At 40.6% G+C, this 21,875-nt stretch overlaps 2 protein-coding genes across 5 annotated transcripts in view; both read left to right on the top strand.

Moving 5' to 3' along the window:
* The window catches only part of AP1G2 (adaptor related protein complex 1 subunit gamma 2), a 76,199-nt gene extending 55,696 nt beyond the window's left edge, over positions 1-20,503 (top strand). For all 4 annotated transcript variants that reach the window (XM_089678169.1, XM_089678171.1, XM_089678172.1 and 1 more), the window contains exons 16-22: positions 2,940-3,067; positions 5,801-5,905; positions 10,497-10,632; positions 12,147-12,285; positions 16,515-16,678; positions 19,800-19,898; positions 20,155-20,503. In XM_089678169.1, the coding sequence (XP_089534295.1) occupies positions 2,940-3,067; positions 5,801-5,905; positions 10,497-10,632; positions 12,147-12,285; positions 16,515-16,678; positions 19,800-19,898; positions 20,155-20,256 (873 nt within the window). In that variant the 3' untranslated portion in view covers positions 20,257-20,503. The remainder of the gene's footprint in view (positions 1-2,939; positions 3,068-5,800; positions 5,906-10,496; positions 10,633-12,146; positions 12,286-16,514; positions 16,679-19,799; positions 19,899-20,154) is intronic.
* Positions 20,504-21,087: 584 nt separating this feature from the next.
* THTPA (thiamine triphosphatase) overlaps positions 21,088-21,875 on the top strand; it is a 148,252-nt gene continuing 147,464 nt past the window's right edge. Inside the window, exon 1 of the mRNA XM_089678178.1 lies at positions 21,088-21,782. The gene's annotated coding sequence lies outside the window, so the exon portion shown is untranslated. The remainder of the gene's footprint in view (positions 21,783-21,875) is intronic.

The following is a 21,875-nucleotide window of genomic DNA, read 5'->3' as shown; positions in this document are numbered from 1 at the left end:
TACCTTTATTTCACGTGGTGATTCAGCCAGTAACACACTTCCTCTTTTTGGGTGTCTGCATTCTTCAGGGAGTAGTAAAGTAGACACCTTTGGACAGCAACATTGTTAGCCTGGGAAGAGGGTAGTGTTCAGATGGGTATACGTATGCAGTTGTTTTTTGTTTAATGAACAGGTTGAACTGGAAAAAAAACTGACAGATCCCTGCATCAGCATAATGCATGGTGCAGGAAAAGGGAAAAACCCCTGCAGTGCTATTGTAATCTGACAGAGGGGGCTTCCTCACCACCCCACCCTCCCGCCCCGACACAATACACCGATCAGTTCTTGCAGTGCTGATAGCATGCTAGTTTTCCAGCGGGACCCCTCAACAGAAGCCTGCCATTAGACAGCAGTACACACAGACCGAGAGTCTGCCAGTTCCTGCTGAACCAGCCAACTTTCGGTCCGAGTATACCTGCTTTAGACTATCAGGTTTAGATGGGCTTGACCAATAAATGACTAACAAATTGAAGCTGAATTCCAACACTTTATAAGCAAAAACATTACAGCAGTTTTTTTCCCTTTTGCGATAAAACCTTATACGTAAATGAATAAAAGCTGCTCATTGTAAGCACCCCTGTCAGTGTTAAATAGTTTGTCTCAACCCTCTAACTGCTACTTTGTCTGGATAGCTTGGTCTGTTAAATGAAATTGAAAAAGCAGACTTACTGGCTGGATCACTAGGTGAAATTAAAGGAAAAAAAAGCCTAAAGAACAAAATTAATGCATCCACCACATCTAAGTATTGGTAATCTGCAATTTAATACATTTTTGTTTTTGAGTTTATTACTGCTTTAAAGCTTATTTTAAAGTGGTTCTAAAGTCTAAGGCCCCTTTCACACAGGGCGGATCCATTTTGCTCAGCAGGGGGTTTGTCTGCTGATCCCCTGATGAGCAGAGCAGAGCGGGTGGAATGACAGGCCTTGGTACTTCTCAGACGCAGACTGAGCCTGCTCTAATCTACGGGCAGACGGGTATAAACAGACCGGCTGGCCTTTTACACCTGACTACCTCCGATCCAATCTGCCTACATGGAAGAGGGCAGATCCTCTCCCGTTTATTTTTAGCAGACCGGATCAGAGGTAGGCAGGTGTAAACAGGCTTCATAGAGTTCAATGGACTGTCTGATCATGTCTGCCTGAAAAACTGACAGGGGGACCTGATCAGAATGGTCATGTGAAATGGGTCTACATTATTGAATTCTCTGCATTAAGTTAAAAAAAAAACCCTTCTACTGGTTATCCCTCCTCCCTAAAACTGACTTGACTTCTGTAACGATCCAGCGCTGTGCCTGGCTGCAGGTCTTCTCTCTCCTCTTCCTAGTCTCACAGTCTTTGCTGAACAGAGGGAGCCATTGGCTCCTGCTGCTGTCTGTCAAATCCTGTGAGCAGAGAGTAGGGGGCGGGGCCGAGCTGTCTATGGACATATACTGCCCAGCTTGGGAGCAAGCCCCCATGTCTGTCTGTCCCCAGAGCCGTGGATAAGGGGGTACCACCAGTCCTCCTGTATGGGGCCCAGGCCAGCAGGGGTGCCCAGGCAGCTGGTTGAATCGGATGTGGGCAGGGAGGGTGATCAGCACAGTGGGGGAACAATTACTGGAACCAATACCCTGTATGGCTATCTGCAGCAGCTGAAAGCCGTCTACTTCTCTACCGTCTGCTGGGTTTCAGCTGCTGCAGAGAGAGCCAACAGGGAATCAGTTCCAGTAATTGTTCCCCCCTGCTGGTCTGGTAAATATGTCACATTCACCAGGCCCTTTCATTCCTGAATGAACACAACGAGTGAGAGTGATCAGTACTGATCACTCACTGTGTTCATTCATAACTGACGCATAATAAAATGTGTTTATTTATTTGGAGGGGAGGCCTTGTCAGGTTAGTTGTATGGGGCCCCACAGTTTCTAACAGCAGCCCTGTCTGTCCCTATAGCAAGTGGCAGCTTGGGGGCCAACAGGGGACCGCAGAAGAGAAGGTAAGGGGTGGCTCTGTGCAATTCCTTCGCACACAGAGGGTAAATATAAACCTGTTTATTATTTTAATTAAATAAATAAATTAGACTTTGCCATTACTTTAATGTGGGCCTTTAAAAGTCTGCAAACAGTGAAATGACACAATATACAGCAACAGTATATTTCTTCTAAAATGCTGTACTGTTTATCATTAATATATATATATATATAGTGGAGTGGTGACACTACCACTCAGTTTGCCACAAAGTAGGTAGTAGTGGGGAAGTAATGTGATCAATGTGAACCTAAGTATAACTCAATCAGGGCAGGGATCTCTTGAAAAGCAGTTATTGAGCTTCAGTCAAGTAACTCAGCATAGACTGAGATGATGGCATCAGTTTGCTGCAAGCAGAAGGAAAACAATTCTTCAGTCTCCTCTCTGTTTGTGATTAGACTGTACCATTGAAACTTAGTACCAAGTCAGAAGGTGAGAAACTCTATCAGGGGCTGATCTGTGTCAGACATTTATGAGCACAGCTAAGAACAGCCCAGACACCAAGATTTAAAAATTTGCCATCTCTAAATAGCATGTTAGTCAAGGAATTAGATGCTTACCCTGGACTATTTCTGAACAAAGGAGGTTCCTTCCTAAAGCAAAAAAAACAGGTGACAGCATGTCATGGGAAGTACTGTGATCTCTGCAAGTATGTGTTAGATACTGTACATATTACTTACCATGCATGGATTTAACATGAACAAATATTTCTGATACTAGTTCGACTTTAATAAGTTGCAAAAAAAAGTGCAGGCATAGCATGCTTTAACTTAATGTGTACAACATCTAAATATATAAAACTATATCATTGTATTTGTATAAGATAGAATAAGGGCATACAGGATGCTGTCTAGAAATCAAACCCTTTCCTAAACTGATATAGATTAATGTGCACAGGTAACAGAAGATGATGTTCTTGATGTTCTTGAAGGAGTATTACAGTCCCACGTTTCCCTACCAAGCACACGGGCGTATACATTGACTGCAATCATGAAGCTGAGCACACGTTTTCAAAACAGCGTGAAGTAGGTTATATTAATTTCTTTGTGCAGGAATGCAAGTAAGTATACATGAGAAATATGGGAACTGCCATTGCTACCCTTCTGCTGAAAAAAATGAATTGCCTGGCTGTTGAATCACTAGCAGTAAAATGTTTTCTGTATACTTTGTTCATGGCAGCTACTTAAAACATATTTCCACTTTTGCATTCCTTGAGGTGATTGTAGCTGTATTAGTGCACTTTTGCATTGGAATTTGAGAAAACCCCAATATATGTTTGATATGTGTTCCCATTCACACAGCATACCTTAAAATGTTTTTTAACATTAACAGTAGGCACTGGGCACTTTCACCCCCTTTCAGCCCAGGCCAATTTTCACCTTTCAGTGTTGTAGCACTTTGAATGACAATTGTGTGGTCATGCAACACTATACCCAATAGAAGTTTTTAAAAAATTTTTACACAGAGCTTTCATTCTTTCATTTGGTGGTATTTAATCACTGGGATTTTTATTTATTTGCTAAACAAATAAAAAAAAAATTTTGAAGAAATTGTTTTTTCTTAGTTTCTGTTATAACGTTTTTTAAATAAGTGATTTGTTTCCTTCACTGATGTGCACTGATGAGGCTGCACTGATGGGCACTGATAGGCTGCACTCATGAGGCGGCACTGATATGTGGCACTGATATGCAGCACTGATAAGCAACACTGATAGGCACTGATAGATGGCATTGCTAGGCGGAATTGATAGGCTGCACTGATGGGCCCTGATAGGCTACACTAATGGGTACTGATGAGGAGACACTGACGATGTACTGATGAGACTGCATTGATATGCAGCACTCATAGGCACTGATATGCAGTACTGATGAGCACTGATAGGTGTCACTGATGGGCACTGATAGGCAGCAATGATAGACAGCACAGATGGGGACTGATAGGAGGCACTAACAGGCATCACTGATGGGCACTGATAGCCAGCATTGATGGGCACGGATAGACAGCACTGACAGGCATCACTGGTGGGCACTGAAAGGTGGCACTGAAGGGGATACACTGATAATCAGGACACTGATTATCAGTGGAGATGTCCCTTCTATACATCGCCACTTACCGACTTTCCTCTCTACATGCGCTGTCAGTGTGAGGAGAGGACTGACGATAACCAGCATTGCCTGTTTACCCTGTTGTCAACTATGATTGGACACAGGTGGTCACATGGTAAAGGGCCACTCTGATTGGCGCTTTACCAAAATTAGTGATCAGCTATGTCCAAAGGATCACAGATCATGCTTGATGCGCAACCCAGGAGGCATGGCTCTTGGAGGATGTCCATGGACGCCCTCCCAGAACTAGCTGACCGCGCTGTAGCCGTCTTTTGGCTATAGCATGGTTTGCAAGTGGTTAAAATATTTTCTGACTTTCTCAGGAGGAGGTGTCATAGCTGACTGCAAGTTTTTTTCCACAAGGACCATCCGAATTTTGATCCATGTATGGGCACTCTGGTTGTACACATGTCAATCTATCGATTGACTTGTGTACAACCAGTCTGTCAGGTTTTTCCCGAACGATTAGTGCCTCCAGCTATAGACGGCAACACTAATCATTGTGTTCTGCCGACAGGGAAGGCTTCCCACTGACAGAACACAATAGTGCTGCGGGAGTGATTCCCCCATCAACACTGACTGCCTTAAGCTGGCCAAAGATGGATCGCATCTTAGCTGGTTCAGCAGGGACCAGCTGAGATTTGATCCATCTATGAGCAGGCTGGTTGTACCCAAATCGATCCATCAATCGACTTGGGTACAACCAGCCTGTCTGATTTTTAAATGCAATTACTGCCGGTGGATGTTAGCAGTAATCATTGTACTCTACTGGCGGATAAGGATCTCTGATGGCAGAACACAATAGCACTGCGGGAGGGATTCCTCCATTAACACTGACTGTGCTGGTGGGGGAATCAAGCAATTTTCTTTCATGCAACCTGTCCTCATTACCATACACTGCAAGATGCCCAGCGTCTACACCTTTAATGCTTTGTTAGGACAGACAGTGTTCAAAACTAGTTACAATTGAGTATGAAGATCTGCCTGAACTGTACAGACAGGTATGGCAAACACTGCTGCCCAGCCCCCTCCTAAACAAAAAGAACTACTTAGGATTTCTTCCATTCTGGAGGGTCCAGAATAAAGCATCTAAAAAAGGTAAGCTACAATTGTTACTTTTTTTTAAAGTTATGCTGTGTAAATGGGGACATGTAACAAATATGAAATAGGTGTTATCCCAATTTGGTTACAAAAGTGGAAATGCACTTTAAACTGTAGAAGTAAGGGGGTCCAACATGAGAGCAAACAATTAGCATTTTGAGAAAAAAAGGATACATAGTGGAAGCCTCCATATTTCATATGATAAATTGTACTTTTATGGATCCAAAGGTTCAAAATAATATCATTATAGCCAGACCTCAGACCAGACTTCAACCAGCCCTTGGGAAGTCAGCCTCTCTGCAATTCTATGTATGATTATGCATCGTCCCCAGAATCTAGAGAATAATGGCCTGCAAGGCACAGGCTGTTGTTCTCTGTAATCAGGGCTCAATGCTCAGGCAGCATAGCAGAGACAACACCAAGGTAAAAGCGGGGGTATGGAAGAGGCAGGTTTCTAACAGCACAGATATCCTTAATGTTATATCTAGTATGAATAAAACATAAGACATCTAGAGATGCTACTTGTATTCACAATTGTCTTCTCTCCCCCAGTCGCATTCGTCGTGTGGTGTCTATATATGGTTGCTGCCATGATGTGGAATTACAGCAGAGAGCTGTAGAATACAACGCGCTGTTTAAGAAATATGATCACATGAGGTACCAGTAGCAGAGCACTGTTTTTTTGGTAGACACTGGGGGGGTATTTATTAAAACTGGACAGTGCGAAATATGGTGAAATTTTGCATAGAAACCAATCAGCTTCCAGGTTTTTTGCCAAAGCTTAACTGAACAAGCTAAAGTTAGAAGCTGATTGGCTACCATGCACGGATGTACCAGATTCTGAATGCTCTAGTTTTATTAAATCTCCCACACTGTCTGGAACTTTCACTATATTGCCAAAAGTATTGGTACACACCTCCAAATCATTGGATTCAGGTGTTTGATCACCTCTATGGCTACAGGTGTATAAAATCAAGCACCTAGGCATGCAGACTGCTTCTACAAACATTTGTGAAAGAATGGGTCGCTCTCAGGAGCTCAGTGTGGTACCATGATATGTTGCCACCTGTGCAATAAGTCCGTCTGTGAAATTTCCTTGCTACTAAATATTCCACGGGCAGCTCTTAGTGGTATTATAACAAAGTGGAAGCAACTGGGAACAACAGCAACTCACGTAAAATGACAGAACGGTGTCAGTGCATGCTGAAGTGCACAGTGCTCAGAAGTCGCCAACTGTCTACAGTCAATAGTTAAAGGTCTCCAAACTTCATGTGGCCTTCAGAATAGCACAACAGTGCGTAGAAAGCTTCATGGAATGGGTTTCCATGACCGAGCAGCTGCATCCAAGCGTTACATCACCAAGTGCAATGCAAAGCATTGGATGCAGTGGTGTAAAGCACGCCGCCACTGGACTCTAGAGCAGTAGAGACATGTTCTCTGAAGCGATGAATCTGACAATCCAATGGATGTGTCTGGGTTTGGCGGTTGCCAGGAGAACGGTACCTGCCTAACTGCATTGTGCCAAGTGTAAAGTTTGGTGGAGGGGAGATTACGGTGTGGGCTTGTTTTTCAGGATTTGGGCTTGACCCCTTAGTTCCAGTGAAGGGAACTCTTAAGGCACCAGCATGCCAAAACATTGTGGAAAATTTCATGCTCCCAACTTTGTGGGAACAGTTTGGGGATGGCCCCTTCGTGTTCCAGCATGACTGGGCACCAGTGTACAAAGCAAGTTCCATAAAGACATGGATGAGCAAGTTTGAGGTAGAGAAACTTGAATGGCCTGCACAGAGTCCTGACCTCAACCAGATAGAACACCTTTGGGATGAATTAGAGTGGAGACTGCAAGCCAGGCCTTCTTGTCCAACATCAGTGCCTGACCTCACAAATATGTTTCTGGAAGAATGGTCAAACATTCCCATAGACACACTCCTAAACCTTGTGGACAGCCTTCCCAGAAGAGTTGAAGCTGTTATAGCTGCAAAGGGTGGGCCATCTCAATATTGAACCCTACAGACTAAGACTGGGATGCCATTAAAGTTCATGTGTGTGTAAAGGCAGGCTTCCTAATACTTTTGCAATATAGTGTAACTGACTAGCTCTAAACACCCTTTCTGGTGATATTAAAATTGTACTACCCTCTGCTTTTTTTTTTTTTTTACAAAACTTGTGTTTGTGAATGCAAAATATCAAAAAACAATCAGGCAGACACTAGGTTAGCCTGTGATTGTCTGGTAAAAGACAATACAATTTTTTGTGTTGTAATATAATCCTCACAACCAACCTTTAGGCCCCGTTCAGACCTCACATATTGTTAAAGTTAGCTTACACGTGGATACGCGTATTACACATAGGGCAGCCCATTCACTTCAATGGGTTGCCTTATGTGCATTTTTTTTCCCAAAAGAAACTCCTGCTCCTTTTTGGGTGACAAGCTTAGCACGATTTTTCAGTGTGCATTTTGCCACACAACAACTTCTTTTAAAAATAATGGCATCCAAATGCACATCACACTTTCTGCTGCGATTTGGAATCACAGTGATTCTGCCCGCGATTTCAAACCACCTTATGTGCACAGGGCCTTAAATCTCAATTCAGGGCAGATACTGTATAAATACACAATATTACAGCAGCTTGTCATTTATTAATACATAATTGAAATGTTTTATTTTTTATTGCAAGCAGTGTAAAAACATGACTTTGACATTGCGTTAGCATCTTGCAGTGTTTGTACAACAAAGCTCAGACTGAGTGAAGGGCAAGCAGCTCTAAGGGCCATTTGGGTGATAGGAGGAGAAAGCAAGATGACAGAGAGTTCAGATCGACAGTCAGCTGCTTCTTTTTTCACTCTCTGATCAAAAGGTGAGGGAGGGACAAGACCTGTTGGTGTTATTCAACTGTAGATAAATCAGGTCTTTCCTGGCTGACAGGGCTGTGTAAGGCAGGCCATAGATGGGTTGAAAATTGGCCGATTTTTTTGTTCGAAAAAAAATCTTCCAATTTTCAGATCGTTAGTGGGGTAATCGGTCGGCCGTTTTTCATGATTTTGACGCATTTTTTTTTGTCGGTCATGTTGAAAAAAAATCGGCCAATTTTGTCGGTCGGCCGATTTTCGCAGCAATGATGGACAAATCAGCCGATCTTTTTACCGATTCTGACCTGGAAGAAGGAAAAGAAGAAAAAGAATAAATAGAATATGAAAAAGAATAAATAGAATATGAATAATAAGAATAAATAGAATAAGATGAAGAAAAAGAAGAAATAGAATATGAATAAGCAGAAAAGAAGAAATAGAATATGAATAAGAAGAAAAGAAGAAATAGAATATGAATAATAATAAGAAATAGAATATGAATAATAAGAAAAGAAGAAATAGAATTTGAATAATAAGAAGAAATAGAATATGAAGAAGAAAAAGAAGAAATAGAATATGAATAAGAAGAAAAAGAAAAAAAAAGAATTTCAGTCCAATATTATACTTGACATTTAAAAGTATTGTGGTTGCAACATTGTATCTATTTGTATCCGAATAGAACCATCTGTATCCGAAATGGATACAAATAGATACAATGTTGCAACTTTGCTATACTTTTAAATGTCAAATATAATAGCGGAGCTTTCTGCAGGGACACTGCTATTATATTTGCCGGCCGTAGACGGGACGAAAATCAGCCGACTTTTTTTTACCAATGGTGGTAATGTTGGCCGATTGAACAACCGATTTTTCGTTTTTCGAAAAAAAAAAACGTCCGGTTTTCTCATCGTCTATGGCCTGCATAAATCTCAGAAGTGGATGGGAAGAAATACAAATCAGCTGCTCCTATATATTAATTACACATTAACATTCACTAGTGAGGCTTATGTGGGCAAGTCTTACTGTTGACAGACTTTTTTTACTGCTCCCCAATGGCAGCTAAAAGAGCCAATAAATAGCAAGCTGAACGTAAGGATCACTGTGCCCACACACTGGCCTGACGCCCCTTGCCTTGTTAGCACTACAGCCATTCAATCAGCTGCTCTACCGCTGCCTATTTCTGGGATTTATCTAACTTTGGGGAGCAGTAAAAGGTCTGTCAACAGTAAGGATCTATTTACATTAGTGTGCTGATTTAAGGCAGCCAATTCATTTGAATAACTTAACACCACACATTAATGCACTGCACAAGTATGCATGGGCACTAAGACTAGGGTTGTCACCTCATCCCTTTAAACCCGAACACATAGTAATTACACAGGTTCTGGGGCTGATTAAGGTGGTAATTAAACTTGCTTAGGTCTTTATCTGCAATAAATTAGCCTCAGAACCTGTGTAATTAATGTGTTTGGTTTTAAAGGGATGAGGTGGCAACCCTACCTAAGAAATGTCTACGTAAGCTGTAGCCACACTAGTGAATGCTTATGTGTAAATTCTGGTAAAGTTCCAATGGATTTTTAAAGTTAGTTCACCTTTACCATAAACCTGCCTATGCAGATAAGGGACCTCTGTAGATAAAAAGCTGTGCAGCTTTGACCAACGTTGAGGAATGCCCTTGCTATAGTTGTAGGCCATTTACATACCTCATGAAATCTGAATGTAAAACTTCTAAGAAGTTTCTAAGGATGTTGCTAGGAGAAGCCTAGCTGTTACTGTTCACCTTCACCATCACAGGAGTGAGCTCTGAAATGCTGAGCTCAGAGCTACTGTATCAGGGTAGAGAAAACACGTTATGGGGTTTGAATCAGAGAAAGAGCTTGGCGTCTCTTAGCAACGTCCTAAAAGTTTCCATTCAGGCTTCATGTGGTACATAAATGGCCTACACCTATAGCAAGGGCATTGCTCAGCTTGCTCAATTGGTCAAAGCTGCACAGCTTGTTTTTATCAGCAAGTGTTCCTTATCTGCATAGGTCGTTTTTTTGGTGAACCTTGCCTGTAAAGTCTGTCGCTAGTGCTTTACAGAAATGGCTTGTCTGGTGTGTTCCTTTCAAACAATCCCCCCTAACACATTTGCTAATTGCTTCATTAGCAGAACCTCCTAATAACTCCATGGCTCCAGTTACAGCGCAATATGATATACATAGTTACATAGTTAGTCTGGCTGAAAAAAGACAAAAGTCCATCCAGTTCAACCATAAAAAAAAAAAGGTTATAATCCTACACCTACAGCTGATCCAGAGGAAGGCAAAGTCATGATAGTTATATCACTAGTGTTACAAATGCCATGCAATTCATGTAAGGACTGATCCATTGTATTACCGATTTCTTCCTGGTCAGGTGTGCTCTCCTGGAAAAGATGCCGTTACCAGAAAAGTCTAATACCTTGGATGCTGAAAGTATAATCGCTGAAAACAAAGTTTATGTTGAGAATCCTCCAGAAAATAACTTAGCCTCCAATGTACCAGCCAGTCATGTGAGTAGACTTAGTGTGTGAAGAACTGGGACAGTCCAGCTCTGAGCAACGTGAAAGTAATTCTTTCTTCAGTATGAAATGACTCTCATATATTTAATGCATACATATCTCAGGTTTTAGCAGGCAATTTTGCAAACCATTGTAGACAGTAAACACAATGGGTGAAGGATTTGTATTTTTTTTTAATTAAGTGGCAGGCATTTCAGCTCTTTCCAATGAGATTTGAAAATTACAGTTACATGGGTAAAAAAAAATTCTTATCCTAATGTCAAACCTAGACATGAGCAGAATGAAAAAAAATAGTTTTGTTTCGTTATTTAAATAATTTTGTTTAGAGAAATTAGTTTAGTTTCATTTATTCCTTTTCTAATTCAAATTTATTCTATTCGAAATTCGAATTTCAGAAGACAGTTATATTCTTTGTGTTTTTTACTATTCTTTTATTTTCTATTCTATTTTTTACTATTCTATTCTATTCGAATTTATTCTATTAGAAATTAAAATTTCATAAAACGGTTATATTCTATTGCATTTTATTGCTTTTTCTTGTTATTATGTTTTTTTATTTTCTATTCTATTCTATACTTTTCTATTCAATTCTAAACTCTTCCATTCTATTCCTTTATTTTCCATTCTATTTTATTCTATTATTTTATTTTCTATTCTATTGTGTTTTACTCTATTCTTTTCTGTTTGATTCTATTCTGTTCTTTACAAAATTCTAATTTTGGAAGGCAGCTATAGTCTATTTTATTCTGTCCTATTCTATTTCTTTTCTATTCTATTCTTTGCTATTCTATTCTTTTCTATTCTTTTTTTTTCTATTTTATTTTATTCTATTCTTTTATTTTCTATTCAATTTTATGCAATTCTTGTTTTCAATTTAATTTTCAAATTCAATTTGAATTTTTGACAAAATATTGTTTCCTCATTTTGGATTTGTTTAAATTCATTACTATTGTAATTCGGAAATTCGGATACATCTGAATCTCTGAATAATGAAAAGTTTGTCCAAATTTCGATTCAGAATGAAACAATCAGCACATGCCTAGTCAAGCTTTTGTGTGCTGACCCTTATGTGTTGGTCTATCTTATGCAAGTTGTGCCAATACCATTCAACCTGATCTGGTGAAAGAGGGGAGACTTATTCAGAAAGTAAAATGATCTCATGTAGTATACTACAAGCATTTAGACAGTTGACAGCTGGGGATTAGTTTCCTTGATCTAAAACTCTGCCACTGGGCAGGTGACAAGGGAAGGCAGAAGAGAAGGAAAGTTGGGTACAGGTCACAGATGGCAGTGCACTTTGTGTTGCACAACCAAAAATGGGACTAGTATGATTAAAAAAAAACTTTAGGACCTTACAGATGTTACTGTTCAGTAGAAAGATCTTTGGATAGTCATATTGTTTTCTAACATTCCTATCTTTGAAAAAAAACTTTAATAATAGGAAGTAAAGTAATAAATACCAGTAGATCAGGTGTGTGAAAAGCTGATTCAATATTATTTTACAGGTTACTGATCTCTTAGGATTGTTGGAAGACAACACAGACAATATGCTAGCACCTGTGATTGTGGGAACATCAACTGTAAACCAAAATGATTCTAGTGAGGGCAGCTTGTTGGATCTCCTGGATGAAAATCCAACTCCAGGTATGTACCGAGAGTGTTGTACTTACTAGGTCAACCTTTCTCAACCTTTTTAGCTCAGAGGAAACTTTGAAATAATTTTCAGGTCTCAGACAACCCTAGATAAAATTAAATGTGGGGATCAGTGAGTAAAATGCCCCTTATATTGGAGGTCAGGGAAGAATACAGAATACCTCCCTTAGAGTTGTGGTCAAAATGCTATCCCTACAAGCAGCTAAAAAGATTGTTGGTATCATGCCACTGGCTCTGCCAATTGGCAGTAGACCCAAAACCATGAGAACACTTCCAGATGGGGGGGTCAATTAGTCACAGCTCAAGGAACCCTTAGCAGCCTCTGGAGGAACGCGGTTGAAATGGCTGCCCTAGACACTTATTAGATCACAAAAAACTTTATAAACTTGTCAATTACAAACATTTTTCAATTGTCCAAGACAGTCTTTCTCAACAGGGTGCCTGGGCACCCTGGTGTGCCTTGAGGTTTCTTCAGGGGTGCCTTGGCAAAATGTCTAAAAATTGCCCACTTTAGAATGGGATCCCTCAAGACTGTCCATAATTTTATATGGTGCCTCGGGACTGTCCATAATTTTAAAGGGTGCCTTGACTGAAAAAAGTTTGAGAAACACTAGTCCAAGAGATATCTGCTTAGCCTAACTTGTCTTTGTATTTGTATATGCAATGTGGGTCTATTTGTATAATTTGACTGAAATATACCTATTCTTATATATAGTAAAATGTAACAAAGTAAAATTTCACCATCTATGAAGTTGTAGTAAAAGGATCAGCAATTTCAACTGAATCTATAGTACAAATCAAAAAGACCCGAGCAAACAAATTAATATTCTCCCTCAAAGCATATAAATTAACATTATTGGTAAAGTGCAAGCAAGTGGTTATTCCTGGATCTGAGGGCCAGGTAATACAAGTGTCGCCCTGCTGAAGTTCCGCTGTCAATGGCAGCCACACAGCTTGTGCTGTCACACAGCCTTACACAGTTGCTGCTGCTGCTCCTCTCCCTCAGGACCCCAGGTAGCAGCCTAATCAGGCATCCAGGATTTCTGGCAACCACAAGAGGGAAGAGACTCCACAACTTAATTCTGAATGGTGAGGGGCCACTGGCAACCATCTTTGCTGCTGTTCTTTTTAAAGAGACAGTATCACCCCTTTTTTACTTTTCTTTCCACTGGAATTACAAAAGTTTAAGAGTGCTCCAACACAGTTTTGGGATGCAACAGGTATACAGCGTATTTAGGGTTTCCCCATAATTCAGGGCCTAGAAGTGTGGATTTGGTTCCTTTTTGCCAGGTTTCGGGTATCGTATTAAAACAAGAGTGATAATATCTTGTTTGTGAATAGTTAATTTTGCAACTGCTATTTGCTATTGTTTACATTTATTGTTACTGTTACTTACTAGGCATGCCACCCGTAAAACATATTTTCCTTTAGCCTTGGTGTGTCAGATAGCATGGGGTGGAGCAATTCTTGACTCTAAGAGGTACAGGGCCTGGGCCTAGTATCCAGGAGTCTTCCCAGATATATAGGAACTAAACTGAATACAAGCACAAATATCTGTAGGCTCCCAAAGGTGTCACATCTTTGCCATTAATGTTAATTTAGTCACTTTTGTGAACATGACAAGTTTGCTTTAACCAGTTCAACCCTTTAGGTCATACTTGTATGTCCTTGGGTTGACATGGTTATACTGTGATGACGTCTGCAACAGCAGGTGGCATTCCAGTATCAAAATTTTCAGTCATTGATGGGCTTTATGTAGAAGTGATTGGAGTGGCTAAACATCCACCTGATCACTTCTACATGGGTTGGAAGGAAGGATGCCCACTGTTATGCACCACCTTTACCAGGCTTTTCCTGTGAGATTGGGGAGCCCAGTACTGCCACTGCTCAGATACCTGGTGCACTGAGAGGGTCCTCACCTCCGCTCTGTGATGTAAGAAACTGGAAGCAACGAGGATTTTGTCACTGCCTGTGTTGGTTTGATGTGTACATCTCTCCTCTGCTTTCATGGTAGAGTTGAGATATGAGGTCTAATAAACCCCAGATCTTTCAAAAAAGTGGACCTGTCACAGCCCATGCCATCACAAGGGATGTTGCTCCCTATCCCTTTGCGATAGCAATTAAATTGATCCAAAAAAAAAAATTAAAGGACAGTATAAAAAGAGTTTTAAATAAAATAAATAATAAAATAAAATGTAAAAAATAGTATGTAGGTCTCGTACACATATGTAGATGGTGATCACACCCAACATGTGAGGTATTGCCGTGAATGTCAGATCGAAACCTGTAAAGGCTTTTAACCTCCTTAGCGGTATTCCCGAGTGTAGCTCGGGGTAACATTTCAGTACCAAAAGCGGTAACCCCGAGCTACACTCGGGAATACCATGCGGCACTGCTCCGGCATGTGTTCTTCACTTACCTTACCCTGCGCTCCCACGATGTGTCCCCTGCAGCGTCCCCGGCCATCTCCTCCGGCCGATGCCGGCATCCGGCTTCTGTGTCCTGTCCCTGTGACGTCGGGACGTACGGGCGCCGCCGCCGCTGCCGGTGGTGGGAAATTTAAAAATTTTAAAAAATGTCTTTTTTTTTTTTAACATTTTACATAGTAAAACATTGCTGTCTCAACCAATTTCACATACATTTTGTCCCTAGTGCTTTGTCCTGTGCCCTGCCTGCATTTTGTCTGTTCTTTCTGCCTGGAAACTGAGAAACGTCCATGCATCCAAAAAGTGTCCCTTTAGGTCAAAAGCGGTTTAGATCAGCTAGAGAACAGCGATAGTAAATCAGAACCACTTGCAGAATTGAGTGATAATGATTCATGGGGGAAATTCGTCATCAGACACTGAAAACGATTTTGCGACTGAGCTCAGCGATGTGCGAACTTGGCGCTATATTTCAAATTTCAGTGTTTTTGGTTTGATTATATTATTGAATTAAATTTTTTATTATTTTTATATTATTTTTATGATTATTTATTAAATTATAATTTATGATTTTGTGTTTCAAATTTTATCATACCCGGGATGTTTACTAGACTCTTGTTTGGACAGATTTCAGTGAGTTATTCCTAAATATTACAGGCCTACAATTAAAAAAATACATATTTCCATGCAAAAAAATGGTACCGCTTTCAGCACCAAAAATCTGAAATAATCATACCGCCAGGGAGGTTAAAGCATTGCCTATGGAGATTTTTTGTTTTTCCGCTGTTCCATGGGTGTACACAATTTTAAAGTATGACATGTTAGATATACTTGGCTTAACTTCATCTTTAATCGTCTACCAAAAACTGGGTATTATATTATGTTTGTGCACACTAAAATTTACGAAACTGTATTTTTCCTGAACATTTGTGCAAATATAATGTGACATAACAACCACCATTTTTTTCTCCAGGGTCTCTGCTTTCAAAATTATATAATGTTTAGGGGTTCTAAGGAATTTTATAACAAAAAAAATTGCTAATTTTTACATGTATGAAAGAAATGTCAGAACTGGCCTTGGGTCTAGTGGTTAAAGCCCATCTTCAGCCCAACTTTTTTTTTCATTTTGCATGGATTAGAACTTGCTATATATATCCCCATTTCTCAAATCTCCCTGTTCTGTGTGACAACCATCACTTGGATAGGGAATGGCAAGAAATTTCCCACCAGATAAATTCCTTACAAGCTTCCTTACTTTACTGGATCTTTCTTTATTGCTGCCCATGTCACCATTGGGAAGTGTTAACCCAGTTTCCTATTCTGAAATGCTCAGATGGGCATATCTCCTATGTCTGAGCCCATCAAATACACAGGACATGGGGACACAGTTACACAGATAGCATTAACATTTGAGGTTCTGACCCCAGCTCAATCCCAAATTAAAAAAAAGGCAAACTATTAGCTAGGAATTTGTCTAAAAGAGTAGTACAATTGAAATACACTGCCAGGAAGTTCAGCTGTGTACCTGGTTTAGCCTTACAATTTCCAGGGTCAACTAATTGCTTAATGGACAGGCTAGTGTTGTAAATTCATTGTCCAGTGAGCAGGCTGAAGAAGTGATTATATAGAAAACTGCACTTCTAAATCTGGATAGATGGGTCACCTGCCCATGTGTGACTAAAGGACTGGCAAAACAAATTCAAAATGTTTTGATACCTCAGATCATATCCATATGTACATTTCAAATGTGTGTTGCTTTTTACTTACACTCTCATTTTACGTATATGTACTTCACAGCAACTCCACCTTCAATAGAGGTATATAATAATGGAAACCTCCAAGTTGAATTTTCATTCCTGCGTCCCCCATCTAGTCCTTCCCTTCTAGTCATCAACTCGCGTGCCATCAACAACTCTTCTACCAACATTACTGACTTCCTGTTACAGGCAGCGGTGCCCAAGGTATGCTCTGAATCAGTTTTATGAGATGTTTTTGTGTGGACATATTTGAACAGCTCCAAATTTCAATGTGTGTATGAAGGTTTGTACCTTTCTTACCTAATAGTAAAGATCAGGTGCAAACTATGTGTGTGCTATCCTTTCTCCTTCACCTTTTGTGAGTGGATAACATATCAATATAATTAAGGGTCTATTCACTCACAGGTCCTACTCAAAAAAAAGCAAGCTTTTGGGGCACAGCACCTTCATATTGAAACAGTAATCTCTGTAAAGTGTTTTTGCATTTTTCTTCTGCCCTTCCTGATCATCAAATGATTTAAATACAATTAAATTACCATGTACAATGGATTCTTAAATGTTTGGATTAGAGGTGAATACAATTACATCTGTGCAAGATAAATAATATTTGGAAAGCAATGTTGGCATCGCTCATATTTGGAATATAGTACTGCCTTTATCACTTATGAAAGTGGTATGTGATTAAATGCATAACAGTCAAATGATATTAAAAATGGTGGGTATAAGGATAACCTTATTCAAGAAAGATTCTAATTCTGATATTAAGACGTCATACTATAGCTGAACTTCAGATACAAAAGACCCAAATTAAAGCAGCTCTGTATTCATTAGTACACCATTAAATGTATTTTAACAGGCACCTAAAATTGACACAGTATCAGCTTTTGCATTATCAGCACAGTAGAGATCAGACAGGGAGAGGGAGAAGCAGCACACGAAGCCAGTTAGCTGAGCGGCCTGTGCTAACGGTCCTGACATGGGCTGGGGAGGGGTAAGACTTGCAAGTGTGAAGCAAGCCATAGATTATACAATTTTCTTTCCTTCCACCATGGGTGATAGGAAAGAAAATTGCTCAATTGCCTCACCACAGTCAGTGTTATTGAGGAAATCCCTCGTGCAGTGTTGTTGTGTTTTGCCAGCAAGGAGCCTTCTCTGTCTGCAGAACACAATGATCACTGCTGGCTGCTATAGCCTCTGGCAGTAGTCACATGTAAAAAAATCCGACAGGCTGGTTGTACTGAGGTTTATTGATGGATCAACTTCAGTACAATCAGCCTGCTCATAGATGGATCGAATCTTGGCTGGCCCCTGATGAACTGGCCAAGATTCGATCCATGACCGGATTTACTGCAACAGAGAAAATTAAGGTCTCCTTCCCTGCCACTGAGGACTATGCAGTGTGGCATAATTGTGTAAATCTCAGGGCTAGATGTACGGAAAAACAAATCCTTTGGCTGGTAAAATAGCTCCCATACATTTCATCTACAGTTGTGTCCAAAATTATTCAACCCCCAATGCTGTAAAGGGGTTTAGGGACTATAGTGTACATTTGGAATTGTATTCAGAATCAAATCCTACAAGGACGTTGTAACTACCCAAATGCAACTAAAATGACATCAATTGTTTATGTAATACAGTAGTAAATGGTTCTTATGTGGTTTCTTCATTGCCACAATTATTCAACCCCTTAAAGACTACCACTCTGAAGAACAGAGGTTCATACAGGTGCTTTCCATCAGGTATTGAAAACACCTGTGGATGTCACCGAGCAGCAATCAAGCATAATAAGCACCAATTAGGCAGCTTTAAAATGACTGTGATACTCAGCTCCTTCTAGACATTTACTGGTGTGGTTACAAACATGGTGAAGGCAAGAGAATGGTCCAGGAAGACAAGAGAAGAGGTGATTTCTCTTCACAGGAAGAGCAATGGCTATAAGAAGATTGCAAAGATGTTAAACATACCAAGAGACACCTTAGGAAGCATCATTCGCAAATTCAAGGCAAAGGGCACTGTTGAAACGCTACCTGGTCGTGGCAGAAAGAAGATGCTGACTTCGACTGCTGTGCGCTACCTGAAGCGTAGAGTGGAGAGAAGTCCCCGTGTGACTGCTGAGGAACTGAGAAAAGATTTGTCAGATGTGGGTACAGAAGTTTCAGCCCAGACAATAAGACGCACACTGCGTAATGAAGGCCTCCGTGCCAGAACTCCCAGGCGTACCCCCTTGCTGTCTCCAAAGAATAAGAAGAGTCGACTGCAGTATGCCAAAAGCCATGTGGACAAACCACAAAAGTTGTGGGATAGTGTTCTGTGGACTGATGAAACAAAATTAGAACTGTTTGGGCCCATGGATCAACGCTATGTTTGGAGGAGGAAGAACAAGGCCTATGATGAAAAGAACACCTTGCCTACTGTGAAGCATGGTGGAGGGTCAATCATGCTTTGGGGCTGTTTTGCTTCTGCAGGTACAGGGAAGCTTCAGCGTGTGCAAGGTACCATGAATTCTCTTCAGTACCAGGAGATATTGGATGGAAACGTGATGCAGTCCGTCACACACCTGAGGCTTGGGAGACGTTGGACCTTTCAACAGGACAATGATCCCAAGCATACCTCCAAGTCCACTAGAGCATGGTTGCAGAGGAAAGGCTGGAACATTTTGGAGTGGCCATCGCAGTCACCAGACTTAAATCCGATTGAGAACCTCTGGTGGGACTTAAAGAAAGCAGTTGCAGTGCGCAAGCCTAAGAATGTGACTGAACTGGAGGCCTTTGCCCATGAAGAATGGGCGAAGATACCCGTAGATCGCTGCAAGACACTTGTGTCAAGCTATGCTTCACGTTTAAAAGCTGTTATAACTGTAAAAGGATGCTGTACTAAGTACTAAGATTGAATGTCACTTGGGGGTTGAATAAAACTGATAATGCTGTGAGCACAGAAAAGACATTTGTGGTTATTTCATTATAACTGTTATGTTATATTTGTCTGACCTACAAGTGCCTCTTTAATGTAAATGTAAGCAAGATGACTGAATGATCAAAAGCAATGTCAAACTGGCCAAAACACTCAATTTCAGTGGGGGTTGAATAATTTTGGACACAACTGTATGTATTTAGCTGTTTGACTGGAGTTCACCTCTAAAAATAATGCATCTATTATGGTAAAATATAAGAAACTTAGAGGTCCCTTTTCAGTACCAAAAAAAAGTTTTGAGTCTAAGAACCTGTGATTTTTTATGAACATGCAACTACTTTGTGATCATTAATACGTTTATTGTTTGCAAATTATTGTGAATAATATATTGTGAATTGTTCTTTTCGTCTTACAGAGTGTTCAGCTACAGCTTCAAGCTCCCAGTGGTAATGTACTTGCAGCTTCTGGTGAAGGATCAGTTACACAGTCCATTCGTGTGCTGAACCCCCAAAAGGTACACAAGTCATCACATTACTATGACTGGGGATGAATAACAATAAAATCACATATATACTGAATATGAATCTTTGTATGTTTATAAATATATAATACTGAGTAAACGTTCAAATCTGTATTTAATCTGGTAAAACTCTGATTTTTACACTGTATATTAAAAAAGAACTTGGGTGACTAGTTTGAATAGTGATTTGTTCTCTAAAATTAGTATGTCTCACTCAGTACTCTCTCTCATTACATTATTTTTTTTTCAGGTTCCTCTCCGAATGCGCCTGCGTTTGTCATTTACACACAATGGAAATTCAGTGTTGGAAGTATGCGAAGTCAATAACTTTCCTGAAGGGACATATCAGTAACTCAAAGCACAATGGGATATTTGGTTTAAAAAAGACACTTAGATGAAGGTGACAGCAACGTCAAAGAATGTTTTGCTAACAGAACAAATTAGTGTGCTGCATTTTTCAGATTTGATATAACTGATTATATATTTATTTTGGGTGTGACACACAGCCAGAAGTACATTTAATATCTCATGCTGAGCAGCCATAATCTGGGAAAGTGTTCAGGCTTGGGTACTTGTAATAAAATTGAATTGTTTTCCTAGCTTCCAGTAGGTGGGATTTTTTTTTAACTGCTTGAAAAAATAGAATGCTTGCATTATATTGAAATATTGCAGTCTCCAAATGTCCTGCAGGTGGCGATGTTTTACCTTGACTTTTTTTATCCCTGCCTTCTCCAGTCCTGCTTCATTTCAAGCCCATCTTCTTGTACTAAGGCACCTAAAATATGTATCATACCTGCAATATGCAAAAAGAAGAAATCGCTTTATTATGGCACACAGAAAACTAAGCAGCCCTGGTTAACCCTTCCTTTGCCGTGACGGGTTTTCCTAATTCCCCTTAGGCTGTTTGTGTTAATTAGGATTTGTGAGTATAATGAATTCTCCGGCTAATTAATGCTGTGTGGTGATGATGAGGGGGTTGCTAGAAATTGTGTGTAAGGAGGGAGCAGAGAGCGGTGATGGGGGGTTCATGTGAGTGGCACCGAGCCAGCCTGTACCTGCCCCCTTCAAGATGACAGACTGCAAGAGACAACAGGGAAAGAGCGCGCGGTGACGAAGAAAGGAGAGTGCGCAGAGTAGCAGATGCATCCGCCATCGAAAAAACAGCATCTCCTCTACCCTCCCACCAATATCGAACCGTATATATCTCACCCCCACCAACTCACCCACTACTGTTCCCTGAGGTGTGAGCTGGCAGCTGTGGGCAATGACCATCTGTGTGCATGTTCATGTATTTGCATCTGTTTGTCTGTGCCCTGTGTGCGCATATCCGGGCAGAGAGCCTGGCACACAGAAAGAGTGTGTGGGGCAGAGAGATACACAGACAGGGAGCAAGTCTGTGTGAGATATGCATTGACAGAATGAGATGGGCAGAAAGAGGCAGATAGCGGAGTTGGCAGAAATACAAACGCTGGCGGAGAAGCTGGCACAGACGCGACCCCCTCAGAGCTGGCACCTGGTACTTATTATTGTGCCGTACAGACTATGCACGAAATCGAGTGCCAAAAAGCGATAAAGGATATGTAATGAGAAGTGGCAAAGATAAGGGATAGAAGAGGATGGCACATGGGTACAGTCTATTGATTTTATCATTGTTAATTGCTCATGCTACACAAAATGTCTTTCGGTGTATGTACGAGTCATTTGTCCATACGTACGTGCTGTTAAGTGAGCATGTGAAGTGTTGCCATATTGGCCTGCCTACGACAACGGCAATGCCATGGGAAAACTTGCCCATGTTCAAGGAGACCTTCATGAGATATTCAAGAACGACCATCATTGAAACTCCAAGGCAAGGGGACCAGAGGCATCTGGAAGACGGTGAGAAACAAATTATCATAAAACCAAAATGTTCCATTTTACCATTAGGACCACGTTCATGGAGGAAAAATCCTTGACATCCCTTGGATCTGT

The sequence above is a fragment of the Staurois parvus genome, unplaced genomic scaffold (genome assembly GCF_062004578.1).
Source record: "Staurois parvus isolate SC_StPar_1 unplaced genomic scaffold, SC_StPar_1.0 ptg000199l, whole genome shotgun sequence".
In the NCBI taxonomy this organism is placed as follows: domain Eukaryota; kingdom Metazoa; phylum Chordata; class Amphibia; order Anura; family Ranidae; genus Staurois; species Staurois parvus.
Note: the sequence above shows the minus strand (reverse complement) of the source record. Positions and strands in the feature narration are given on the sequence as shown.